We start from the raw sequence: 26,315 nt of genomic DNA, 5'->3' as shown, positions 1-26,315 counted from the left end.
ATATGAATGCCGAACACTGGTGAACAAACGGGCCAATATTGGGCTGTTATAAAATACAAAAATGGGACAATACTGGACCAATTGTCAATATCGAGTATCGGCTATAAAGGTTGGGCCATTGTTGGCCTAGTAGTATTATTGGAAGTCTGTTGGCAATTCCTACATGATACAATTGTATCTGGTCTATATAACAAAAAACAATTAACTTATTAAACATATTAATCTATTAATTATGTTAACGTGTCCTCAATTTTATCTGAATTGTTTATTAAATATTCTAATATAAATAATCCAATAAATATTCATCACAAATACACCCACATTGTTCGCCATCGAACGTAAAAAAAAAAAAAATCTATAAGCTCGCGATCTTCGCGAGTTCTATCGTGTTATACATTTATTTAATTTGTGTTTCGACTTGATGCGATTTTAAATTCGTTTCTTTAGAGTTTCGCTAGCGGTTTAGGACCAATATATATATATATATAAAACGGTGGCAAGATCGTGATGTCAAACACCCCCTCTGGGTTTTCCGTGTAACCAACGCGGAAGGAAGTACGTGTTCGCGGCGCGACGCGAGGTGAAACGCGACGTGAAAGTGACAAACCCGTAACGCGCGCGTGCGTGCGTGCGTCTACTTGCGCACTGCACCGGGACAGAATGAACGGTGGACCAGGGCGGCTTGTCGCGCGCGCGCGCGCGCGCGGCTTCCGGTTTCGTCGAGAGACCAGGAAGTTGGAGATCTCTCGCGCCGTGTGTTCGCGGCCGTGCGTATACCCACGACCGCGCGCCGCAGAAACTCTGCGACGGAAAAACGATCACCGTTATCGGGATAACGCCTCACGCTACCGGAATTCGCACACACGGAGCAGCCACGTTGCTAACTGTTGCACCGTTGACGGTGCATCGTCGAGCATCGCCAGCGAAGTGTGTGCGGCCGGACGCGGCCCGGCGGTTGTGTCAGTCAGCGCGCGACCCAGTGGCGTAGAACACTCGCTCGCCTTGCCGAATGCACCTGCCATGTCTGTGTGTGCGTGTGTGTGGGAAGGGGCACTTTCCAGTCGAGCGACCGCCATATGGCGGCGGTTTATCCTGTCACGATTGATTCACGATTTGCTCTTCGTGTAAACATCGCGCGCGTTTCCAGAATTCGGGGGCCGCGCCGCGTGATTGATGTCGCACGCGCTTTGTTACGACACACACACAGACAGACTTTCTAAATATTTAAATTTCAAAAGCCCCTAGAATCTTTGGGATTATACGCAGCGGCCCGTTAAGAACTGTATCGCGCGCGTTTATTTCGATTATAATTAAATTCAGATTGAGTAAAACATTGCGTGTGTGCTGTAAATTGACGTAGACGCGCGTAGATACGTATTTAATGAATTTAATTGCGCGTAACATATATAAACCTTCGATAAATGTTCCGATGCGTGTGTATCAGCACATCTCTTCGTGTGTCTCTCTCATCTCTCTCTCTTTCTCTCGCGCAATTCCCGTCAGGATTAAACGTGTAACTCTCACAAACCGGCAAAGTGCCATAAACCGTATGAAGCGTGCGTGTATATATACATACATACGCAGCGCGGACACACACACATAGAAGTGACTCGCATTGTCTCGTCTGGCGAAACAAACGGTTCGTTAGCAGTAATTACAATGGCAAACCCGTTAGCGGCGCGTAGGAGGCAACGTTTTTTTTTCTTTTTTTTTTTCTCCAGGAACGTATTCGCAAACCGCATACGCCCCGTATCACGTTGAAAATTACAACAGCGGTTGCTTGCGTTTCGTGATACGGGGTAATTTCGCCGTCTCGCCGGACGGCGAGTTGGCCCCCGCTCAGCCGTTTTGTTGCAAGTCGTATTCAATTAGTCGCAGCCGCGTAATCGCTGAACTCGTAACCGCGTTATTCCGCTTGTTGTTTCAACAAACTGCAGCCTCTCCTCCCCGAAACAATCTTCTTTCGAGAGAATCCAATTCTCTCTCTTTCGGCCGCTATTTCCGAGACATTTTCTGCCATTCGACGAAATAAACATTCGGCAAGATTCGCCTTGCGAAAATAAATATGCCAGAGAGAGAGAGAGAGAGAGAGAGAAAAAAGAACAGGGGTTACCGGCACGAACTGGCCAAAAGAGCGCACGGAACATTCATCCCCTTCTTCGAGGCCATCGATCTTCTCATGTAAATCAAGCATTCGTCTTCGTGCGAGTCATTTATTATTATCTCGCTCTTTACATCTCGGCTCTTCGCTCCTTCTCGGCTGCTTCCCTCCCTCTCTCTCTCTCGCTTCGGGCCCCTGTCTTTGCATCCCCCTCGCGATGCCGGACAATGCCGCACCGCGCCCATAAGCTTTTTGTGTGCATTTCGGACGCGCGCGCAAGCATGACTTTTTACGGCGGCCTTTCTTTCGTGAGACACCTTGCGCGCCACGCAAGATCCGTTCCCTCAGTTAGCATCCCGTTTTTAGCCGCGGTGAAGTCTTTTACTTCACTTTTAGCGTCCGGTCCGAGATTTTAAATCCGCTTCAATACAAATAAACAGGCGCGAAGAGTTTTGTCTAATTTTTTTTTTCTTTTTCTCTCGCTCTCATACAGTAGAGACTTGTCAGTGTGTGTGTGTGCTCACGTGTCAGAGAGATATAATAACTCCGCCTCTATTCATCGCGCGGCGAAAGAGACGGCGCGCGCGATATTTTCTCGAAGTGACGAGTTTGATTTTGAGTCTCGCTTTGGACGCATTTCTCTCGCACCGTATATATATATATATATATATATACGCAAATGGAAATTTCTCGAACAGGATACAAACATCGCCGTGTTGACCATCGAACGACAATGGCTATTGTTGGTCTCTTCCGAGCGTCGCTGCGACCGAGGAAAATAGTGGTTCGATGACGGGCAACGAAAGAAGAAGAAGAAGAAGAAACATCAAACAGAGAGTTGTCGCACCGCGCGTCAAAATATATCGTCATGAAAAACGCTCGTACAAGAGAAACGCGCTGACAGAGAGTCGTATATCGTATCTCGCTTTCAATTTATAACTCCGTCGCCTTCATTTTGATTTTATGTTGTTTTATCACGTGGTGTTTCTCCCCATTAATCTGGGGTCTGACGTGATCGGTTTCTCTCGCTCGCTGCTGCTGCGCGAGCGCGCGCGCGACATCGCACCGCGTCTCGCCCGTTCCTTTTCGTTTCTTTATCGTCCTTTGTTCGTGGGTTACATTGATAAGGCAAAAAACATCAGGAAAGAAAGCGAAGCAAGAGGCCGGGACAAGTGGAGATGACGGGGGGTGCGAGAGTCTATAAAACAAGAGAGACGAGGAGGAATCAGAGGGAGGAGAGGAACACACAACCGGAGAGAAGTAACCGGACGCGAGCTGAGGACAGAGGAAGCATTCATACGAGTCCGCGACACGTGTTTCTTCGGTGGCTTCTTCGAGTCGCCTCGCTCTCTCGCAAACGAACGTTTCTCGAGCCGCGGCGCGAAGCAGCCTAATTGAACGCGAAATTTCTCCGCAAACGAACCGGGAAGTCGCCATGAGAAAATTTCCATCTTTGGAAAGCCCCCGTGAGATGAAGACGCGTCGGCGAAAGCGCGTCTCGAACGCGCCTTTCGTGCGCATTGGATTTTAATTGATAAAAAAAAAAAAAAAACAAAGCAGAAAAGCGCTACTAAATATCACGTATATGAGTTAACAGCACGCACGCAGACAATAAAAAGAGACTCCACATCATTCGTAACGAGTGATAATAATATCTTTAATATATTTGTCACAGTTAATGGTTTAATTAATGATTGAGGGTTCAATTGCGTGGTTGTGGAAATATTGTTCATTAGAGTTTTTCACTTTTTCGGGGATAAACGATATCGTTCATTCTCTTGACAAATTGTACGAGGATGAGTCGCGACAATCGTCGAATTAGCTTTTCAATACCGGTCAGGAATTCGAGGCAAAAATGATGACGCAACGAAACAGGAAAAAAATGCAGAACGCTTAAAAGACGACAAAAAAAGGACATTTGTCGAATCGCAGGTAGCAGAAGAAAAACCACATATATATTTCGATTAGCGAATCTAACGGTATCTTCCGTCCCGACCGATTTATAAAAAAATAAATAAATCATTTGTAGAATTTTACACAAAAAAAAAAAACTATATTGGGGGACAATTTTTAACGGTCAAAAAACATTTATCCTTGTACGATAATGATCGATGATCATAACACTGTTAAGTACGGTTAAGTTGAAAGTACGGTTTTTAGGATTTATGTCCCCTAAACATCGCGACAAAAGACGCAGTGCTGGGGAATAACATCTGTGTTTATCTTAAAAATTATCACGTTTCAATGATACAGACTTGAAAATAGTTTTACAAAAACTGCTTGTAAAAACTCGGGATGAAAATCTCAGAATCATTCGTCTTCTCGTCTTTTTCGTATTACATTCGACAACACAATTTTTGTCACTTTGATTAAAAAAAAAAAAAAAATTGATTTTGATACGTTGAATTCGAATCTTCATTCAAAAATTTCGCTATTACATCAGGATTTGTGGACTATTTGTGTGTTATTTTTGCAAAATTAAAAAAACTGCGATTAATTAAAACTCTAAAAATTTCAGCCAAACCAAATTTCAATTTAGTTTTCCTATCGCATGTGTGGTTACCCAATTAAGAAACCGTTATCGCTTTTTTTCTTTTTTTTTTTTCTTACAAAAGGAACAATATACATATACCTATATTTCTTGAACGCACTGGTTCCCTACTTAGCGCAGGAAGGAGGTCTCTTTCTCGCAGCTCGTTCTGGTGCAATTCGTGCAGTTACGTTTCGAACCGGTAGGGCTTTTCTTTCTCCGGCCGATCGATCGTGCGACCAAGTCGATTTTTTCTTCTCGCGCAAAAGAACGAGCATTATGCTTCACGAAACAATGCCGCGAGAGCCTCCCGTAGAGCCTCTCACGTGTGTGGCAGGACATCGCAGGACACCTGGCTTTGCAGTCTGAGAAGACTTCTGTGTGATAAGTGGCTGCGATCGGCAGCCGATTGTTCCCGAAGCGATCAATACGGGCGCGGCCCGTATTGGTAGTGACGGGTTCAAGAAATGCGCGTTTCGAAACATTATGTACAAACCGCACGCACACGAAAAACACTTAAAAAAAAAAATATATATATATATAGACAGAATTAAGACTGAGAAGAGTTTTAAAAAGAGTTTCTCAATTTTCCAAAAAACATACATTCAAAAATATTACTTGAATTTTGATACGTTTACATTGTTCGAAAACTCGAGGCGGAGATTTAAATACCCATCACTAATAAGCGAATTCGATTTCAATGGCGCGTTGTGTGAAAACTTGATATTTTAAAAGAAGTCAATTCTCTTCACATAATCATTCGTACGTTGCCTTTGATAAAAATCTTTTCGAGAAATAGTCTATTAACTTGTTACACAAAGAAAACGTTTTACGTGCCGTCGAGATCCGACACTTTTCGGAGAGGCTATCGAATTTTCCTTTTGACAGCCTCACGTACCCACATTCTTCACGCCTCAAAAGCTATAGACGGTGTGTGTAGGTTCACGGCTAGTTTCCTCCGACCTTCAATTTATTTTCAGCTCGAAAAACGAGTTGTTCACGCGATAATCGCGTTTTTACTTGCAATACGGTTCGACGAGGTTCGACGATATGAACTTGCACGTTCAAAATGTATTGCGCAAAATTACAAGAGAGGTCTCGCTTATGCAACGAGACACGGTTTACTCCGCGTTAATTGAGGAAGCAACGCTTTATTGTTTCTTCGCTCGCATCGTTTAGCTCGCGCCGAAGTACGTACGCGTATATGTAAATAAGCACGCTTCGCTTCTTGTCCTAATTTTTTTTTTTTTTTTTAGTCACAACTGTTTCAAAAGACCTCGCTATTTTCAAGATCTCTTGTCTGATTCCAAATATATTGAGACAAAGCGTGTCTGAAAACTAATTGCTGCGTGTTTTTTGCAGTAACTAATTAATTGCATTATTTTTACTTTTGTTTTGTTATGTTTTTTGTCACACAATGCCAATTGTGTAAATCATTCTATTAGTACACCGAAAAAATTATATTCTTGTAAGTAGAAGATTTTATACTTAAAAAATCTTCTTAAAGATTTTAGATGATATTCTTCCGAAATTAAGAATATATTCTTTATTTAAGAATATAGTCTTTTGCGATAGTGAGATATATATGTTTTTCTATAGAGACTTTTTATATTCTTATCAATATTACTATTTTTAGAGGATTTTCCTCTTAAGATAAGAAACTCTTCTTGGTGCCTATTTTGGTATAAAATATACTTACAGTAAGTGGGATATCTCTCTCTCTCTCCTCAAAACAAGAATACAATTTTTTCGTTGTACGTGTATATATATATATATATATACACCGAAAAAATTATATTCTTGTAAGTAGAAGATTTTACACTTAAAAAATCTTCTTAAAGATTTTAGATGATATTCTTCCGAAATTAAGAATATATTCTTTATTTAAGAATATAGTCTTTTTTGATAGCGAGATATATATGTTTTTCTATAGAGGCTTTTTATATTCTAATCAGTATATATTCTTATCAATATTACTAGTTAGAGGATTTTCCACTTAAGATAAGAAACTCTTCTTGTCGCCTATTTTAGTATAAAATATACTTAAAGTAAGTGGGATATCCTCAAAACAAGAATACAATTTTTTCGGTGTACCCACTGAAGATGACTGTAAATACAGTTGTAAAACGTATGGGCAAAATTTAGTCTTTTGATTTCTACCTCTCTGCAAAAAACACCCGGCAATTAATCCAGACACGCCTTGTCTTAATATATTTGGAATTAATAAATTATGTTAATATCTCGTCCTTAAAATTGCCGATTGTTTTTTATCTCTCTGTGACACTTAAAAAACGTTTTGGAATACTCGCGTCGCGAATGTATGGGCATATATAATTCGAGACAATTCATCTCCGACACGATTTAGATTTACTTAGAATTATCTTAGACGAAATTACGAGAGCGCGAAATGGAGGAAAATGTATTTCCGCTACACTCTCTCGCAAGTCTTTTACTAGCCGGATTGGATTAACTATTTCCTGCGCGCTCTCATCGGCATAATTAGACTCGCTCGTCAATTTCCCGGACGCAAATCGTCGTCGGGAGATGAGACATGACGTCGCATACGTTGCGCCAATGATGAAGCTCGGTCGTGCATTTCGACACGGTCATTTTCCGAGACCGGTAAATTTCCATACAAAACTGCGCGAGCTATTACTCTGTTCTTCTCTCCCAGAGCTCGTAAGAAAGAGGGGAGCTCCAAGATCCAACTGACTTTTATGCTTCTGTGCCCGTATCCTCGTCGATCCTTTCGTAAACATAAATTAAATCGACGTGTCGTCTACAATTTCCCTTAAACACAACCCACCGTGAAAAGACTACGATTCAATTTTTTTCTATAAAGAGTCCAGGTACGCGTCGCCCTGCAGAATAACGCGCCAATGTTTTCGGTATCGGTTTCGCGCAGGGGAAACAAAATACGTTTTCCTACGCAAAAAAAAAGAAAAAGCGAGAGAGAAAGAGAGAAGAGCGCCGTGTATCCGTGGAAATCAATTTTCCGCAATGCGAAAAACGAACAACCGCCAACTGGGGGAGATCGCGGTGTTGCTGCCTCTTCCAGAGAGAACGTAAAACCCTCTCTTCTCGGACGACCCTCGAGGCGGCTCATCCGAAGACTCCGGAGCCCCCGAAAAAAAAGACGGATCCTCCGTCGAGGTGTCGCGCGTGAGAAAGGGGTGCGAAAGCTCGTCTTGTCTCTCCGTATAGCTACCGCTGCTGCTGCTGCTACTGCTGCTGCACGCTATGGTGCCTTCGAGGCCCTTTTGTCAGTGATTATGGTTTTCTGTCGCCTGCTGCTCCTTCTCGGACGTCTCTGTGGAAGGAGGAAGGAAGGAAAAAGGAGAGCTCTGTGCGCGCACATACCGCTCTGGGAGAGACGCGGCGAGATTGCGCGCGACTCAGGCTCTTATAAAGGTAGAAACCTGATTCCGTTTTTCCATCCCCTCTTCTCTCTCTCTTTCCCGTCTCTCACTCCCGATTCTTCTCGTCGATGATGCCCCGCGCGTACTCTCTCTCTCTCTCTCTCTTTCGCGGCGTATACATATACTCGTTCGCTCTCTCGTCATCCGACTTCGATGTCGCCGTTTTCCCGTCTTCTCCTCACCCGGTCGCGCGTGACAACGACCCGGAGCTGAGTAAACATCATCGTCGGACTCCTAATGGAAATCGAATCGAGCCCGCGTAAGCTTTTCGCAACGCGCGCGCGCGAACCAAACGCGGCGCCATCGTGGAAGACCGGTTTCGCGTTTAGCCTGTGTGTGAAAAAAAAACTCCCTTCTTTTCTTTTAGAAATTATTCGCCCAAAATGCTCTCCTTCTCCTTTTGCATCCTCCTCTCTCTCTCTCTCTCTCTTGGCTAAAGTGTCTTATTGCGTTCGCAACGCGACAGTAAAAAGCTCGTGATTTAAAAAAGGATAAGTACTTGTTTGCTTTTGCACGTGAAAGCCAAACCTTTCGCTTTGTGCAAATTTTCTTTCAACGCCGACAGCAAACGAGGACAAATTGCTGGCGCCATTGTAAACGATTTCGGTTTACCGCAGTGGTCGTGTAATATCATATCGGATACCTTCCTGTCTAGAGATCTAATCGATCGCGACGTAGAAAGAAGCGGATTCGCGAGGACAGTTTGCTCATTTGATTGCGATCTTGAAGTGACAGGATAAAAAGGGAAAGAGAGAGAGAGAGAGAAAGAAAAGAAGAGAGACATATAATGAATTTTTCTTTTTGCATCAAGGATTCTTTATCGTTCCACAAAAGGCGGGACCCTTAACTCGATTTTTTGACGACTCAATCTCCGGCCCCACAAGAACGAGAATCAGATCGAGATAACATTGTCGCGCGATTTTTCGTGACGACCATTGTGACGCACAGCTGGCCGAAGGGTTGCCGTGCCATTACGACGATTTTGCCCTTGATTCCAGATGGGTTAACCCTACCCAGAAGATATACAGACGGCTTCGTAACTCTTTCCTTTGGAAATTAATTGTTGCACCGGGGTTGCACCGCGTCTCAAAATGGGGGAAGAGCTCCTCCTCGTACCACCACGAGGAGGTTTCTTATCGCTTCAGTCCCCCTTTCTCCCCGTTAAGCGATCCTTAAGAAGAACGGAGGACGGGAGGAGGACGAGTTTTCTCGCGGGGATGATGAAGATCGATCGGTAATTTTTGTTGCAGAACGAATTTTCCTCGTGAGACTCCTCGCGTCGTCTTACGCGACTCTTTCTTCTTCCATCAGTTTTTTTTTTTTTTTTTTGCCGGAGGGTACAAAATAGCGGTTTACAACGTTGTGGGGTGTAATTTGATATGGGGATTATGTCGCGCCTCGGCGGCACCTAATTGAACACTGGAGGTACCGGATGTTGTACATGTTGTGACCGTTAGTCGACCAATTCCTGAACGACTTCATTCATCTGTGTTCCTTTTTCATGCTGAGCAACTTTGTTGCAAAACCGAACACAATACGCGTCGTGAGAGAACTATACATATATATATGTATATCTACTTGATCCCAGAGTACATGTTTTTCGCGAAGTATTGTAAAAATTCAGTTACGTTACGTTACACACATACTCGCGAGTAAGCTATTTAACGTTGCATTTCCGCATTTTCATCGCGCTCGAATAGATTTTCTCGTTATCGCGGTTGCAACCCTTTTAAACGCGCGCATTTTTTCACGTCTCGACAAATGTCACGTTCTAGTTGTCAGGCAAATAAGCCGCTCACGACGGCTTTGTGAGAAAATTTATCAGGTCGAAGGATGTAAAACTGTCGCATAAAAAGAAGGGTGGAGAAGACGACCCAACCGGGTAGGCGCGCGCGAGAGTTTTTCCTCTCGTGCTCCTCACGGAAAAGTTTTATTTACTCGAAGTCGCGCGTTACGTTTGCGACATGGCAAAGGGTTGACACGGCCTTGTCGAATCTCCAAGCACCTATTCTCGCACGGGGGGTAACAGCTGGCGACGTAGCTAGCGTCGCGTGACTATCTCCATATAACGTAAGGGCGTCGCGTATATATATATATATGTACGTTATATTCGGATTATATGAAATTGGGGTTACCGACCTCGTCGCGCGCGCGTGTACGTTAACGTTTACGCGGGTGAGATAGAATATTTTCCATGTAAAGAGCGTTTGTCTTCGATAAATAGCGGCGTGCTGCCTGCCTGCAGCAGGCTGCAAAAGCAGCACGCGCGACACGAGCATAAGTGGCCGGGCACACACGTGCACCGTGTGCAGGACCATTTTTCCTGGACGCACGGGCACCGGGAAGACCAGTTTCTGCGGGCGCAGAATCTGGTTCTCTCGAGAGGAAGGGCCAAGGTGGATGCAACTCCCGACGACGGCGACCATTTATTTTGACAGTATAGGATAGGGAACAAGCGTGATCTAGCTCGTTGACGCGTCCGTAGCGTAAATAACCGCGATGAAAGAAAGCGCGGAGAAAGAGAAGCTTTTGTAATGTACAAAAGGAGCGCGCGAAAACGAGAATAAATAAAAGCGAAGTGAATTTCTTCTTCGTCGCGACTGTGTGTGTGTGTATGATTTATTCGAAAACGTTTTTTTATGAAAAAAAAAAAAAAAGATCGTACAAGCTTGATAAAACGATCGTGAAAATGTTGAAGCCGCGTTGTTGCTTTTGCTATGTACGCGGCGCGGGCGCGCGTAGTTCCCGAGCGATATCGGATTAAACGACACGTTATATCCCGGTACTCGTAACGAGAATTAATGGATTCGAACGCAATCGGATAGTTCTGGGTCAGCGCAACGCAACGGTAATAAGAAATCAAGAAGGCTGTGTAATAATCGAGATAACGTTAACGCGCTCGCGATTTAATAAACCGACGGAGCGCGCGATCGAATCTAGGTCGATTTTCTCGAAAATCATGCATGCGTGATGCGAGAGCGCGAGGGCAATACAAAAAAAAAAAAAAAAAAGAATCACCGTGTCCGATGTTCGAGGCGCGATTAGAAGGGAGGCGACTCTCATTTCGAAATCCGATCCGCTACTTTAAAAACGTTCAACGGAAACGCCACCCGCTTATGCGTCGCGTAGGGAGAATCAAGAAGCGTAAAGAATAAGAAAGAAATGTCGATGCAATCGCGTAATTACGATTCGACGTTATAACGCGTTTATAACATTGTAATTACATTGGTTGCCGCGCCCACGAGTTCAACGAGAAGTCCTTTCATGCGTTTCTGAGCAAAGAAATGTTACACGATTCCTTTTACCATTTCTTTCCGGTGCAAAAGAAACTTTTCATTCGAGCTAAGAAAAAAATGTCTAATAAAAGAGTTTCTCAAGGCTCTTGAAATTTAACCAACAAGAAATTTTGTAGTCAATGACAGCCATACGCTGGATGTTTGTCGCGTATTATAGTATATATATATGTATACATATATGTTCGTGTAAATTTTTAACACGTGAGTTTCGAATTGAAATTTCAATTCTTAAATTCATACGAGATGCTAATTTGTGCATGACGTATATGAGAGATCTCGAATACCCTCCTTATCTAATTATTACAATATTGCGGAAAAAAACAAACATATATGTGTATATATATATATATACTATAATATATTATTTATGATTATCGTCAAACTTCTAATAATTTTGTTGTTTAATTTTTCTTGTTAAAGTACTTGAAGAAGAGTCGTAAAAAATTATTTGTTGCACAATTTATAAAACTTATATATATATATATATATATATATATATATAGAGTTTTAATTATATATATATATATATAGAGTTTTAATTTCTTTCTTTCTTTTCTTCATATATATTTGTATATATAACGAGAATACTCTCCTTATATAATTATTACAATGTTGCGAGAAAAATGAACATATATATGTGTGTGTAGGAAAAGAAAGAAAGGAATTAAAACTCTAAAAGCGCCGTTCTAAAGGTTACTTACAAAACCGAAGTGAAAATATTATTATAGTTCCCTTTTGACCGTCGTGCAAGTGCGTTACATGCAAGAGGAAACAGAAGAGAGGAAGAGTATGCGCGTATAGAAAATGAACTCGTGCATGTAACAGAATGCGTGCGGGTAGAATCGCGACCGTTCTACTTATCTTACAACGTGGCTAGGTAACCCACAAAAAATACAGCGACGGATTCTAGCACAGTCTCGCTGACAGAACGAGCACGCGAAAGAGGGTTTGCAAGAAACTCGATTGGCATTGATAAAGCAGACACTCTCGCGTGTCTTCTAATGCACACACGATTACGTGCGTGCATCGTACGATCCGATGGAAGAATCGCGCTCGTTGACTTGCGAAATAACGCGTTCTGTTGCTTTACAAAGAGTAATTTGAAAATAAAAACTAATAATTTGTATAAATATTGCATAAATATTTTTCTTTACTTCGTTATATTTTCTTCATTATATGTTACCTACGCATTAAACATATCTTGTTAATTACAAAAATCATTAATTAGTAATATACACGCACGTTAATTAAATTAATTTAAAAAAATATAAAAATAACTGTTTTTGTTATTTTTGAACACGCATATCTTTCTCATTACGTTGTTCATGGTGATTCTTTTTTTCATCAAATAAATTGGCAGACTAGTTTCATTGCCATTCTTTTTTCTGTTTCGCTGAGGTCAGGGAGTATCGATCAAACGACAGATAACGATTATGCGCGCCACACAGGCGCCTTGGCGAAATAATAAAAATGTTCATTCGTCGTCGATTAAACGAGACGAGTCGCAAGAGAAAGGAGACAAAGAGAGAAAGAGAAAAGATGCGACGACTGATCAGAAGAAGACCTAAACAGAGCGCAGGGAACGCACTGGGTCATAGCGAACGGTGCAACGCCCTGACCTGTCTCTCCGTCCTCGTCTGATTCTCCTTTTGCGCCGCGTTTGTCCTTTCTCGCTCTCTCTTTCTCTCGTCTCTCGTGCGCATCATCGATTCGCTGTGTTCGCCGTCGTTGTTTCAACCGCGTAGAGTAACGTAAGCACGTCTCTCTCGTCGCCAACCAATACGACTATATCTCGCGTGAAGCAACGTCGACTTCCGCCCCGTGTATCAAGCTACTGTCGCTGCTTGTTTCACGAGCAAAACTATACGCCATTCTCTTCTTCGCATCACGAGCCACGTTTTGTTTTCCTTCTTTTCCCACGTAGCCGTTTTTCCCGAACGAACGTGCCGATCAGCTGCTTCTCTTCTCTCCGATCTTCCCTCGCTATGGCGATCCCACAGATAGAACAGATGTGAAAATTTCAAGGTGAAAGTTTACGTGATCGTGCCATAAATTTCTTTTCTCGATTTGTCTATTTTCTTTATCTATTTTATATATATATATATATATATATACATATATAATTTTTATAAATTGTGCAATAAATAATTTTTTACGGCTCTTTTTCAAGTACTTTAACAAGAAAAATTGAACAACAAAATTATTAAAAGTTTGACGACAATCATAAATAACACCGAAAAAATTGTATTCTTGTTTTGAGGATATCCCACTTACTTTAAGTATATTTTATACTAAAATAAGCGCCAAGAAGAGTTTCTTATTTTAAGAGAAAAATCCTCTAAATAGTAATAATATTGATAAGAATATATACTGATTAGAATATAAAAAGCCTCTATAGAAAAACATATATATATCTCACTATCGAAAAAGACTATATTCTTAAATAAAGAATATATTCTTAAATAAAGAATATATTCTTAATTTCAGAAGAATATCATCTAAAATCTTTAAGAAAATTTTTTAAGTATAAAATCTTCTACTTACGAGAATATAATTTTTTCGGTGAAGTTATTGAATCGTTTCTGTTGAAAACACAGAAACGTTTTCGAACGCCGCTCGAGATCTGTGGTGTGAATTTCTTTCTCTCTCATTAGTTTTTTAATTAGATCTTCCTCCAAGAACCAGATGTTCTTTCATCTTTCTCCCGCGCTATATATTGAACCGCTTTGCGATCTCCGTTTCACCAACTTTATTTCTAGTTTTTTTTCCTCGTCTTTCTCTCGTTTGCGCGCGCGCGCACGCGTTTGTCACTGTCGTTCGACCGAGAGAGCACAGAATGAAAGAGAACACGGAATCGCTCCTGTATCTGTACAAACGGGGGCAGGGGAGAACCCATTTCCTGTCCGACACGGACATTATTCCCGTCAGCTGTTCGGGACGGAGATAGAGGAACGATTATTTCGACTCTTTCCTTTCTTTGTCCTCATACGCCGCGATGAATTAGACGCGTCTCGTTAAATGGTTCTACTGTTTCTATTCTTTTCATTTTCTCTTTTTCTCTCTTTCATATCTAGTTATCATCGGATCAACGCCTCGATGTATGACAGACCATGTTTTTATCTGTCTAGTTGGTCTAAATGTAAAACGACGTGAAGTCCGTGACAAACAATGTATCTCTTTGCTGGTCGCTTTGAAATCCACAATATATTGTTCACAGTTCAAGAGATAACAATTCCTTATTTTAAGTTCCGACTTGTTGTCGCTTCGTTGAAGCTTGTTTTCTCTCGACGTAGTAGCTGGTGACACACGATGCTTTCTTCTCCTCGTTCTCCTCGCGACAAAGACGAGAGGGCATCTAATTACATCCACTTGAGAGACCAGCATTCCCCTCGTTAATTAATTTGTGTGCGCGAGAAATCGACGATGGGGACACGTGCGACCAGAAAAAAACGTCTCTTGTGGTGTCGTCGCACTCGGAGAGAGATAGTCAAGATGACGCTAAAAGCTGTGAGAACCCGGACGTGGGGTCTCGGTGGCACTCGAGTCGCAAACTTCGATTGCCGCGCTTGTTCCCGAGTCAAAATTTAGCGTCTATATTGAACCTCAATTCCTTTTTTTTTATGTAGGAGTAAGAGAGAAAGTAGATCCTTACCTTGACGCTGCTATACGTCCGAAATTTCCTTTTTTCCTGCTAAAGTTTTAAAGTAAGGTTCAATTCTCAGATCAGACTGCGCATTGCAGGCTCTGATAGGTTCAAAATAGATTCTGATAGGCTCAAAGAAGGAGTAAGAAAAAAGTAGATGCTACTTTGACGCTGCTATACGTCCGAAATTTTCTTGTTTCAAAAATTGAAGTTCAATGTATGACGCTAAATTTCGACTCGGGTTGTTTGAAACGCAAAATTCGCGATTTTTTTTGACACGAATTACGATATAAAAGAAGAAAAGAAGTTTATTCGAATCGCGCGAGAATTAAATTATATTAACTCGCGCGAAAGAGAGATCTCGGGAACGCGGGAGTCCCCGTCTCGGCGAGACACATTTTCACAAAACCGCTTTTCTCCGGCAAGACTGGTCGCGCGAATCCAGGGAAACCAGTACGAGGTTTTCGAAGCGAAATACGCCGACGTGTCCGTAGAAATCCAAGCTCTCCGAAGCGTTTCGCGATTTCGTTCGGCGAGGTCGAGGATGACGCGGAGAAATGTCAAGATTCGCTATAGCGAGAAGTTTGTTGATAAGTCATTCGAGAAACGCCGATATCACAACTAATATACCGATAAGATGCGTATGATGATGTGGCAAACGGATGACTTGTGTTACCATTACGAAGAGAAATTGGAGCGCTGCAACGCGAGGTGAACGTTGCGCGCGTGATTTATTCGTTTTTTTTTTACTTTTTCTCACATATATAAATGACGCAAAGCTATATACGTTTTCTTATAACACGTCGTGTTTATAACGACACGAGTGTGAGGCGCACAGCGATCGGTGCCTCCGTGTAACTCCGGATGTGTTATCGCCCGCGGGTGCGCGATAAGGAGCGCGCGCAGTTCAACGAGAGATACAGAGACCGTGCGTTTGTTGTTGTACGTTTTCCGCTCGAACACGCGTAACGATCCTCGGGAGTGTAACGTCACTCGCGGAATATACGTGACGATTCTGAGATATACGCGATATCGCTTTTCAGAGAAAATAACATTCGTCGTCCGGCGGGCGATTTACAACCGCGGCTCTCGTAAATGGCACGAGCCGGTCGCGCGGACGAAGCCGAATACACGGTACAGAAGAGCGAGAGCATTTGGTGAAAGGCGCCGCGGGTACAGTGTCTTCCCGTGGCCGAGATTCCGAGTCTCGATCGCGACGACGACGATCCTTAACCTAAGTCACGAAAATAAGAAGAAAGACCCCCGGGATGCTTTGTCGTCGTGGGGCTTCGAGTCGAAATCCCGACCGAGCGAAACACCCGGTATAAGGCGCGCGCGCGCGCGCGATTACCCGCGATTTATTATTCGCGCTCGTGCGAGGAACGGCCGCCGCGCATCGACCAGCGCCAGTTGTAATTTGTTTAGACTCGACTGTGACACGTACACAGTCCCGTCCTTTCTTTTCTTTCGAATCTGTCGCACTCGTAGAAATGATCCTCTTTTTTTTTTTTTTTTTTCTTTCGCCTCCCCTGGCTCAATTGAGCCTTCTTAACCGCAAATGCCCGGGCACCGCCTTTCGCATCGGAAACGCGCAAGCTCAATTTCGTCCCTTGAATAGCGATACTTAGGGGATTACTTCGCGAAAACGTGTAATGCCGGCCCGGGGATTTCTCATGAGGATTCTCAAGTATCAAAAGGATTCCTAGAGAATCGCAGAAACTCGAATGCGATATTGGGGTCCCCCGGACTTTATCTACATGTGTATATCTTAATCCCCGGTCGCGGCGAGTTCCACGTTGAATGGCACTTGTGGACCGTGCTTAATTCGGCACTGTGACCCTAATTTAAGTCGTCCGGACTTCTGAGAGAAAGAGAACGTTGGAGTAAGAAGGAAAGGAGAGGACCGTCGTCGTTCGCTCGTTGAGCGAAACTAGCTGAACGCGAATCAAACGTACTATATATATATATATATATATGTATATACGCAGATTCTCGTGTCTCTTCGAATATCTCCGAAACCGCTAAATGAAAAACTACGACGAATCGGCGGAGAGCGACCATCACGTAACACCTTGAAATCCAGTTTCCCGCTTGCGCACACTCCGAAGAACGAGAAATGTGAAACGCGCGTCGTCACCTCTCGGTCGCCAGCTCGGGTCGACAGCCGTGCGTGCGTCTTGTAAATTTTTTAAAGGGTCCCATTGGCTATTTGCACGACCGCAGTGCCCCTCCGTGCCACAAAGAGCTCTTTTATGTCCCTGAGGCTCGACTCTTATTTCGCGAAAATTGCCAACCGAGTGAGAGAAGAAAGAGGAACGACGGATATTGGCACGAAGAATAAAAGAAAGAGAAAAAGAGAGGGCGTGTATGTATGTATGTGTGTGTGTGTGTTTCATTAACTTCAAGTTTCTTTCGCACAATAAATATTTCCAAGTCACGAAGATTGTCAAAAAACATTCGATCAAACGTATATAATAATTAAATCTCGCACCGAGATTGCGCTCGGTAAGTAATATAATTTTCTCAGCTAACTTCGTGCCGGGAGATAATTAACGATCGAACGTACATTACAGTCGAAATTATATTAAAGCCACTATCGGATCAGGTATACGTCGTTGTTGCGGGATTTCGCAATGAGAGACGCCGGGGATTGGCGTGCGCCGCGATGTCGTAATCGTTTGTCGAATGTGCAATGAGACGGAAAATCCGACGAGTTTAATAAGGTTCCCGTTAGAAGAGAAAGGGTTGCTCTCTCGACAGCCAAGTTCTCTCTCTCTCTCTATCTCTCTCTGTCTTTCTCTTTCTCTCGGGGAGAAAAGTCAAACCTAGACGGGGTATTCGACACAGTCGCGAAAACCGGCACGAAAGAACGACGATAGGCCTCGCCCGCTTTCTTCTCTTTTACTGTTTCTTGACCCGCCGTAAAACGCAACAAGAATTTAGGTGTATTCGCGTTTCGCGTTTAAATAAAAAATGATCGTCGACACCGCGCGACAATTCTTTGCTCCGTGTAATTATCGTTCGGTTAATCGTTATTATTTTTATATCGAGCCGTTTGTGATAGTTACCGATATAGGTTACCGATATAGGTTTAAGTTGGTGAGTCGTGCTCGCGATAATCGTTGAAATATCGTTTACGTTGACAAGTCGTGCGATTAGATACAGGTTTATCACAAATGCCGGGTTTGTCATTTCCAACTTCCATCCGACCTGTACATTGAACAATGATCTATTTCTGCAGGCGCAAATTCAGCGCGTCATCGTCATTTTCGGCGCTGCGTAATGCGCAGTCAAGCCGGAAGAGCCTTACTTGGTTTTAGAGGGTGTAGTCAGCGTCCAAAAATTGCGTTCTATATATTAGGTCTACCGGAAAGTTCTGTCCGTTTTTGGAATAAAACAAAATACAAATTTTTCTTACCGTCAATAAACTTTATTTAATAATATAATTGCCATTGTTATTAATAATTTCTTGCCAGCGTGAGGGCAATTTGTATATCTCATTTTTAAAAAATTAAGAAAAATTTGTATTTTGTTTTATTCCAAAAACGTACAGAACTTTCCGGTAGACCTAATAGATACACACTCATGTGTCATGAGACTACGGGGATCTGATTAAAAATTTTCGATTCTCGACGCGCGCAATGTAACGCCAAATCATCTCATTGTATGTTTTTTTTTTTGATGCATTAGAAAGACCGTTTTTCGCGAGAACTCGATAGACAGTTTTTTTGTTTTTACATTCCCGGATGAATCGGACGGATGGCCACGTAAAAGTATCCCGTTACCGCGGTAGCCCAGATACCGGATTACGGAGCACGAATTGTCAATTGCATGCGAACGAGACGGGCTTCTAAAAGGCCTTTCAAAGTTCGTGGCGAGGCGTGTGTGTGCGTGTATATGTGTGTGTGTGTGTGAACGAGAGCCTCACTGTCTGCGATATATTTGCTCATTCCATTCGGAAACAGTAGAAACTCGAAGCCTAAGAATTCTGGAAGAAACAGGTAATGTGAGACGGTTTTACTAGGTGTAGAAAAAAAAAAAGAAGCTTTAAGGTATTTCCCTCGATTGTTTTCTAATTTTCAGTTTTACTTCAAACTTTTACACAATGTTTAAAAACTTGATCTACGAACCCATGAATTTTTTCAGATTTTTTTATCGTACAGTTTTTGAGAAAATCAAAAACGAATTTCGCATGATTTAACATGGAAGTAGATAGGGAGAATGAGGAAAATCACGTGCATTCGCCTAAATATCTAGAGTTCAAATGTTCAGATTTGGCTAAAAATATTACTACAGCTTCTTTAAACTATAAAGAAAATATGTGTGAAAAATCAGACGCCTGTGCCGTACAGTTTTTCGGTTATAATTAAAATAACACAGAAAACGAGCGATTTTATGATCGGTATGAGAAAGAACGACGTTGCCATTTCCTCAATTGGAGTGAGATAAAACTATCTTCGCTCCCCCGCGCCCGCAGGGACGTGAGGGTGCTGTCGTTCAAAAACTAGTTGAGATCCACCCTTGAAATTTTAGTATGTTATTCTTGGAGCTATAGACTATCAAAAAGTGCAAAAAAATCGATTTTTTAAAAGTTTCACACTAGTTGTGCCCCTTAATGGAAAGGAAATGAAACAATTTAGATAATTCGTTTGCGTTTAGAAGAAACACACGGTGAAATAGAAGCTTTTGTAGCTTCCGTTAAAAACAAATCGCGAGTCGAACTTGTGAAGGTGCATTTAACAAGAGATATCTAATTGTGAGCACATTTATACGCGGCTCGTTTTTCATCGAAAAACGTTTTCATTTACTCACATCGGATCGGCACGTACCGTTATCGCAACACGCCGCGGTCCCATTAACATAATTGTTAACGGAGGCCACAAGGCGCGTCGACTTGGCTGATCGGCATAATAGGGTAAACAAGCTGGCGCTTCGAAGCCACTTAATCTACAATTGCAGCGTTCGCCTGGGGTTACATTTTACGAAGGATTTTTCGCGTGACGCTCGCGTCCGCGACGACGACGGATATTTTTAATCATGTTTTTTTTTTTTTTTTTCATTTGAACAAATTAATTTTGCGCAATTTTGCATCAACTTCAACTCGCGCTCTCTGAGAGAGGAAAAGAGAAAAAGAGAGAGAGAGAGAGAGAGAGAGACCATTAATCAATGAAACGGACGGCCGGGCGAATTCCTGTGCCTGGGCAAAGGAGATATCAGTGAGATCGATAATAGAGTCCGCTACTAGAAAGCGAGAGAACCGGAGCCCGGATTTCAGGGAACGTACCAACTTGAAACGCTTGTTGCCGATAAGGCGGCTTGCTTGTTATTGTAACAACACGCTCAAATGAATCATAATACCGATAATAGCGTAACGCCGGCACACCGAGATCGAAGATTCCGAGACGAGTATAGTTGGAGTTTTGCTCCTCTCTCGTGATCTCACATCTCTGTTTATAGAATGTAATTCACTAACCTGTCACAACGAAAATAAATAAATTTTTTTTTGCGATCTTTTTTCGCTGCTCGTTTATTAAAAGCGAGAAATCTCGATAATTTGCAAACACAAATGAATCGAGAGAATTCGCATGCTCCGTGTTTCGGAGAACGGATTTATTGACGAATATGTATTCGATCGCAATCAGTAATGTCAACCACCGAATTGGAAATTAATTGATAGTGGAAAGTTTTTCAACGTGTTGATTTTGTGTGGCAAAGTAGTTTTTTTTTTTTTTTTTGTTTTGTGAAATCGAGACATGTGTGTTTATCTATTCATAATCATTAAGATGTTCCACTTTAATGAGAACATTTGTGCATAGCTGTAAAGAGATTTACTTTTTAAGCGCTTAATTATCAAAGTAATTAACCTATTTGACACGCTATCGGCGTCGTATAATATGAATCGCAGTCTCTTTGATTAAGATTATAATTTTTATTTTTATTAAATTCAAAGTTACTAAACTTTCTGTCTTCACTTTCAGATTTTTTCATTTGTTTTTTAAATATTATTTAATTAATAACAATTCTACGTGTTTTATGTTGCAGCTTCGTGCTTTTTGTACATCTCGGTTTGTTTTTAATACTTTTTATACTTAAATTTATATTAACCAATTTCATTCACATTAATAAAAACAGTAATTAAAAAATTTAATTATATTAAAATACTAAACAAAATGCTATCAACATATAATTTTAATTATAATAAAAAATTACCCAATTAAATATATAATTCAATTATAAAAAAAATTCTTTTCACTGAAGAAAAATTATCTTATTGTAAATAAGATATTTTTTTACTCAACTAGAATTATTTTATTAAATAACATAATTATTATCCACATTTTAGGATCTTATTGTTAGTATCTTATTTCATATACGCGTGTATAATTGCTGTTACCCCTTTTTATTTTTCTTTTTTTATTTACGTAAAATATCTAAAGATAGCAAAATCATGCAAAGATGCAGAAGAGGATGGGGGATAGATCCTACCTCTAATTTTGGTCTCCTGCGGATCCAGAGGTGGTAACCGTGGGTGCGTCTGCTGTCCCGGTTTCTTGAGTAAAACGCCTACAACTTGTGGCGGTGGCATCATCATACTTGGATTCTCTTCCGAGCAGTTTGTCTCACTGTCGGAATATATATCTCAATTTGCGTTGCTTGTCATGTCGATCGAGAGCTCTCCCATCAATCCTCGATTTGAGCGTCTTCTTTCGATTCCCCAAATTTGTAAACAACCTGACCATTAACTGTCGTTTGAAACTCGCGCGAAATCTTATCAAAAAACAGCACTCGCCGATGATTGTTTTTTTTTTCTTCTTTGTCCGATAAAAACCTGGACAAGTTGTTGCGGAAAAGGAGAGATCGAGAGAAGACACCGGCTGGGACCTCCTTTCTCACTAGCGCGATGCTCCTTCTGCGTGCGCCGCCTCGTTATCGTCCGCTCGCTCTCGCTCGCCGTCCGTCCTCCTTGTTGATCGTCGTCCGGTGGTATTTTTTTTTTTTTTTTTTTTTTTTAATTCGATCGGCGCGCGAACGTGACCCTGCGCGTTTCCGACGCGCCGAGAAGGACGCGAGCTCCGATTTGCGAGCTATTATCGCCGAGAGCACTACTCGTCGCGCGATCTTTGCGAGCCATTCGCCGACGAGTTCACCAACAACAAGTTCATCAGACGAAATGCCAATCAACTCTTCTCGGACTCAGGCTTGTCGGCGATCTGCGAGAATCTGCGAGCCCACAATCGGATCGACGAATCTGTCGCTTCGATCTGCCGTCATCTTAACACAAGTTTGCGTCTTTGTTTCTTTTTCTTTTTTTCGTATACGCAAAGAAAAACACAAACAAATTAACGAGCAGAGAGAAACGCGATCCAACCAATAGCGATTCCGGAATTAATTGTGTCACCTGTTACGGCTATCCGAGAGATCTGCCTCGATTCGCCTCGAACGAATCTTCGGCTCGACACTTGAGCACGTTTTCTCGAGGACGCGCGACGACGCCGGCTGGACGCTTACGCCGTAACCTGTCGGTTTATCACGACGCGATAGATAAGACTGGTATCTTAGGTACCGAGATATCTTGCGATGCCACGAGAGCAGTTTCTTGAACGCGACTTTCGAGTCAAATGCGCGCGTCGCAGTTCGTTCCGCGTGCACAGACGACTCTTCTCGCTTTTTCCTAGACGATATTATATCTCGAGATCACAAACGCGACGCGAATGTCACCGCGTAACTCTTTTGATTTTTTTTTTTTTTTTTAGTAACAAATTAGTTTTACCGCAAGAATTAACAACGTGGAGAAGAAAGCGAATCGGTCGAAACAAATTTTTTGTTTCTATACTCGATAATGATCGTTTTCACATCACAATTTTAAATTTTGTTCACGACTTCGATATATCGCTCACAATTTGGCACGCGACACGAAACAAAAACTTTTTGCGAGGAGGACTTTTTTTCACACTTCTGACAGTTAACGCTCCGATTTATATAGAAACGAAAATCTCTCTCGCAACCTCGGAGTATCGGAATGTTATCACCGTGTGTCTCGTTTGTGTTACGTCTCGAAGAGATTCTTATTACCAACTCGGTAAGAATGTGTTGGAATCGTGCACGCGCACCAACTGCAGAGCCGATCAACAAAACACTATAGTTACGTGATAACTTGACGCGCGCGCAGCGAACGACTGATCGTAGAACGGACACGGCCAAGCCAACACGAGAACGCATCGTCTCTAACCCTACCCCCTGTCGATCCCCACCATTCAACCATCTGCGTCGACTTTCTTTTTCTTTCCCCCGAATCGGAGTGAGGGAGAGAGGAAGAGAGGCGTACACACAACCCTTGTGAAACTTTAATCGCGTGTTTGCGCTCACAACCCTCTCACAGCGATGCTCTATTTTTATTTAGTTCCAACTACTACAAATGCCGAGACTGAAAACAATATATCGGTGATTTTGTATGTAAAATTGTATGAAATTTAAAAAAAAAAAAAAAAAACGAATTTAAAATTCACATTTTTCAGGTTTAAGGTCGCGCAAACAACCTTGTCTCGTGTTGCGCGCGCGCCTAAGATTTTTCTTGTCTTATATATATACAGCGAGAAATCTTTTTTATCACCGACAATATATCTTTCGCGCGTGAACGTTTTCCTCGCATTTAGATAACATTTAATCTGTCTGTCCTCGCAAAGATGGCGGTACACTTGAGACAACTCCCGTGAAGTTATAATCTCTCGTCGTTTCTCTTTATTTATAAAGCTGTATTTATAAACACATACACAACACCGCCTGTGAAAAGCCTCTGCTGCCGCTGATAAATACCAAGTATAGTGGAAGAAGTATACAAATTGTAAAATTCTTTGAACTGTCGTAATTATTTTGATAGATAAAAGAGAGAGAGCGCGGTTGTTTGTCTGAGTGATATTGAAGCTTTAGCAAAATGTTGTTGCTATTAATAGATCCCCTTTTCCGTTTCGACATTGCTGTAATGTTTCTTGCAATATGCCGCGCAAGCGATAGCGCGCGCGCGCCTTTCCACCGACAAAAAAAGAAGGATACGGAAACTGATTTTTTTTCTCTCTATTTTTTTTTTTTTTACCCCCGCAACCCGGGGGATACAGGAACTCTCGATCTCGATCTGAATGACGCGCGAAGGTTTTCAAGACCGTCGATCTATGACGATAGGAGTCGCGAATTAAAAAACGCGGTGACACACTTTCACCGTTAAGTGCAGCCGCTACTATACTATGTGCAATGTATAACGACTCGCCATTCAGCTTCTGTCTGCAAGCGATACGGAGCGCGAACGACGACGTCGCAAAAATCTCACGTAATTGTCGCGATCGCGAGCAAAATCGAGAAGCTTGTCTGGCGAAGAAGGATATCGGCGTTTAAATGCTGACGAAAAGTCACGTCGTGGCGTGGCGCAAAAGCCGTCGGCGCAATTCGCGTGACTCAGCTCGGTTCTCCCCTTCGGTCGAGCGGCGCTCGATCTTTTTTTTGTTTTTTTTTTTTTGTTTTTTTTTTATTTCCTCGAAAATATATTTGGCGCAACGGAACTGCAACGCGAGCAATTTCGCGTGTGGCGCGGCCGCACGGAAACCGTAATGCACACACACTGCCAACGGCACGTCACGTTGCAGCAAAAGTGTACAAAGTAGTCGTATATTATCGTCGACCGCATATGGGAGTGCGGTCCCAAGAGGGATTTTATCGTGTCGTCGGGGGGTCGGAACACACCATAAAACACTTCGGTAAGTATCACGGAGACTGCGCAACAACGCGCGCGACCAATAACGGCGGCGACGTATTAGCGGACGTTTCGCGATGGGACTCGGAAATCGGAATCCGGGATCCGGATAAGAAAACTTTTTTTTTTTTTTATAGAAAAGGGATACACCATGTACATACGCGCACAGGGGAGCGACGAAGAAATGGGGCGGAACGATTCTGAATCCGTGAGACCCCGATTGAATATTGCGACTCGTTTAAAGAGACCGATCTTCCAGACGATTTTTTTTTTTTTGAACAGTTTGTACAAATCAAATTGAACAGTATGATATATACGTGCTTTTGCAAAAAAACATTTGCAACAGATATATAAAAAACGTGATATCAAACACGGAATGTATATATAAAAACTCTCTTCCAACTTAAAAAAAAAAAAATTCGAGTGAAAAAAACTTTTATACAATTCTAAAGAAAAATTCGAGTTTTCTGTATATGAATTAAAAATCGGGTTTTTTGTTTTTGTGTAGGTACTTTTTCCATTCATTGCGAGAACACAGCAGATCTGGTTTATTGATCGCCCAAGGTTCGTTCGGGAAACTAAATCGCGCGCTGACGAGACAGATAGCGTATGGTCGATTGCGTCTCGGGAACGAGACATAATTGCGCGACGCACCGATCCATATCGAGACATGAATATATCGTGCAATGCTATATGTAGATATATTCCCAATGTCAACGCGCGCGCTCACGCGACTCTGCAGCGATGTCAATATTCTGCGCGCGTTCTGTTGCGCGGACAAAGAATCGCGTCCGTCGCGAATTTTATTCGGCAGCTAGAATCGCGAACTCGCATCGTTGCACACGAACGAATAATAAAGCGAAAAAATATTTTTATCTTTCTCGCGCAGCGCGCGCGCGCGTCAAAAAATGCGGTCGTCTCGAGCGTACCCCATCGTCAAAGCGAGGGAACGGTAAAACGAAATGAGGAGAGAGAAGCTCCAAAAATATCCAATTCCTTGGTTACCGACTCATGAACGACCCGCTGGTCCGATTTCTCAAAAATAAAAAAAAAAACGATTTCTCTCGCGTCTTGAAATAAAATTCGCTCGTGCGACTGCACGTGGATGCAAACTCGTTTCGAAATATCACGGCGACGTGATACGTTTTGGACGTAAAGTGAAGAAGTTTAGCGACTGCGATCGCGGTTTTACATCCCCGGGCTTTCTCTTAAAATGTCGGATTTAAAATTCCGCAGATTTGAAAAAAGTTACGAGCCGCGAATCGACCGCGTTCGCCTGTAAAATCGCGGCGTGATTAAGCAACGATGACTTTAAGTAAATTGCCGGTTATTTCGGTTATTTGAAAGAGAAAAAGGAAAAAGAGAGAGAAAGAAAGAAAGAAACAAAGAGAGAGAGAGAGGAAGAGAAAGAGGGAAGGTACTTTGATGGGAGTAAGAGACGTAATTAATTTTCTCCACCTTGTGCTTTTGTAATCCTTCTATAAGTCTTGGAAACTCACGGGACCAAGCCCTGAGTCACAAGTGCATTCAAACGTGCGTGAGTGTGTGTGTGTGTGTGTGTGTGTGTGCATGTGTGCGCGCGCG

General features: G+C 42.3%; 1 protein-coding gene across 1 annotated transcript in view; it reads right to left on the bottom strand.

The window, feature by feature from the left end:
* The window catches only part of LOC109854935, a 38,534-nt gene extending 15,362 nt beyond the window's left edge, over window positions 1-23,172 (bottom strand). The window contains exon 1 of the mRNA XM_020428579.1: window positions 21,476-23,172. Coding sequence (XP_020284168.1) covers window positions 21,476-21,581 — 106 coding nt within the window. The 5' untranslated portion in view covers window positions 21,582-23,172. The remainder of the gene's footprint in view (window positions 1-21,475) is intronic.
* Between the last annotated feature and the right edge of the window lie 3,143 nt (window positions 23,173-26,315).

The sequence above is a fragment of the Pseudomyrmex gracilis genome, unplaced genomic scaffold (genome assembly GCF_002006095.1).
Source record: "Pseudomyrmex gracilis isolate BER0280 unplaced genomic scaffold, ASM200609v1 scaffold_75, whole genome shotgun sequence".
NCBI lineage: Eukaryota > Metazoa > Arthropoda > Insecta > Hymenoptera > Formicidae > Pseudomyrmex > Pseudomyrmex gracilis.
Note: the sequence above shows the minus strand (reverse complement) of the source record. Positions and strands in the feature narration are given on the sequence as shown.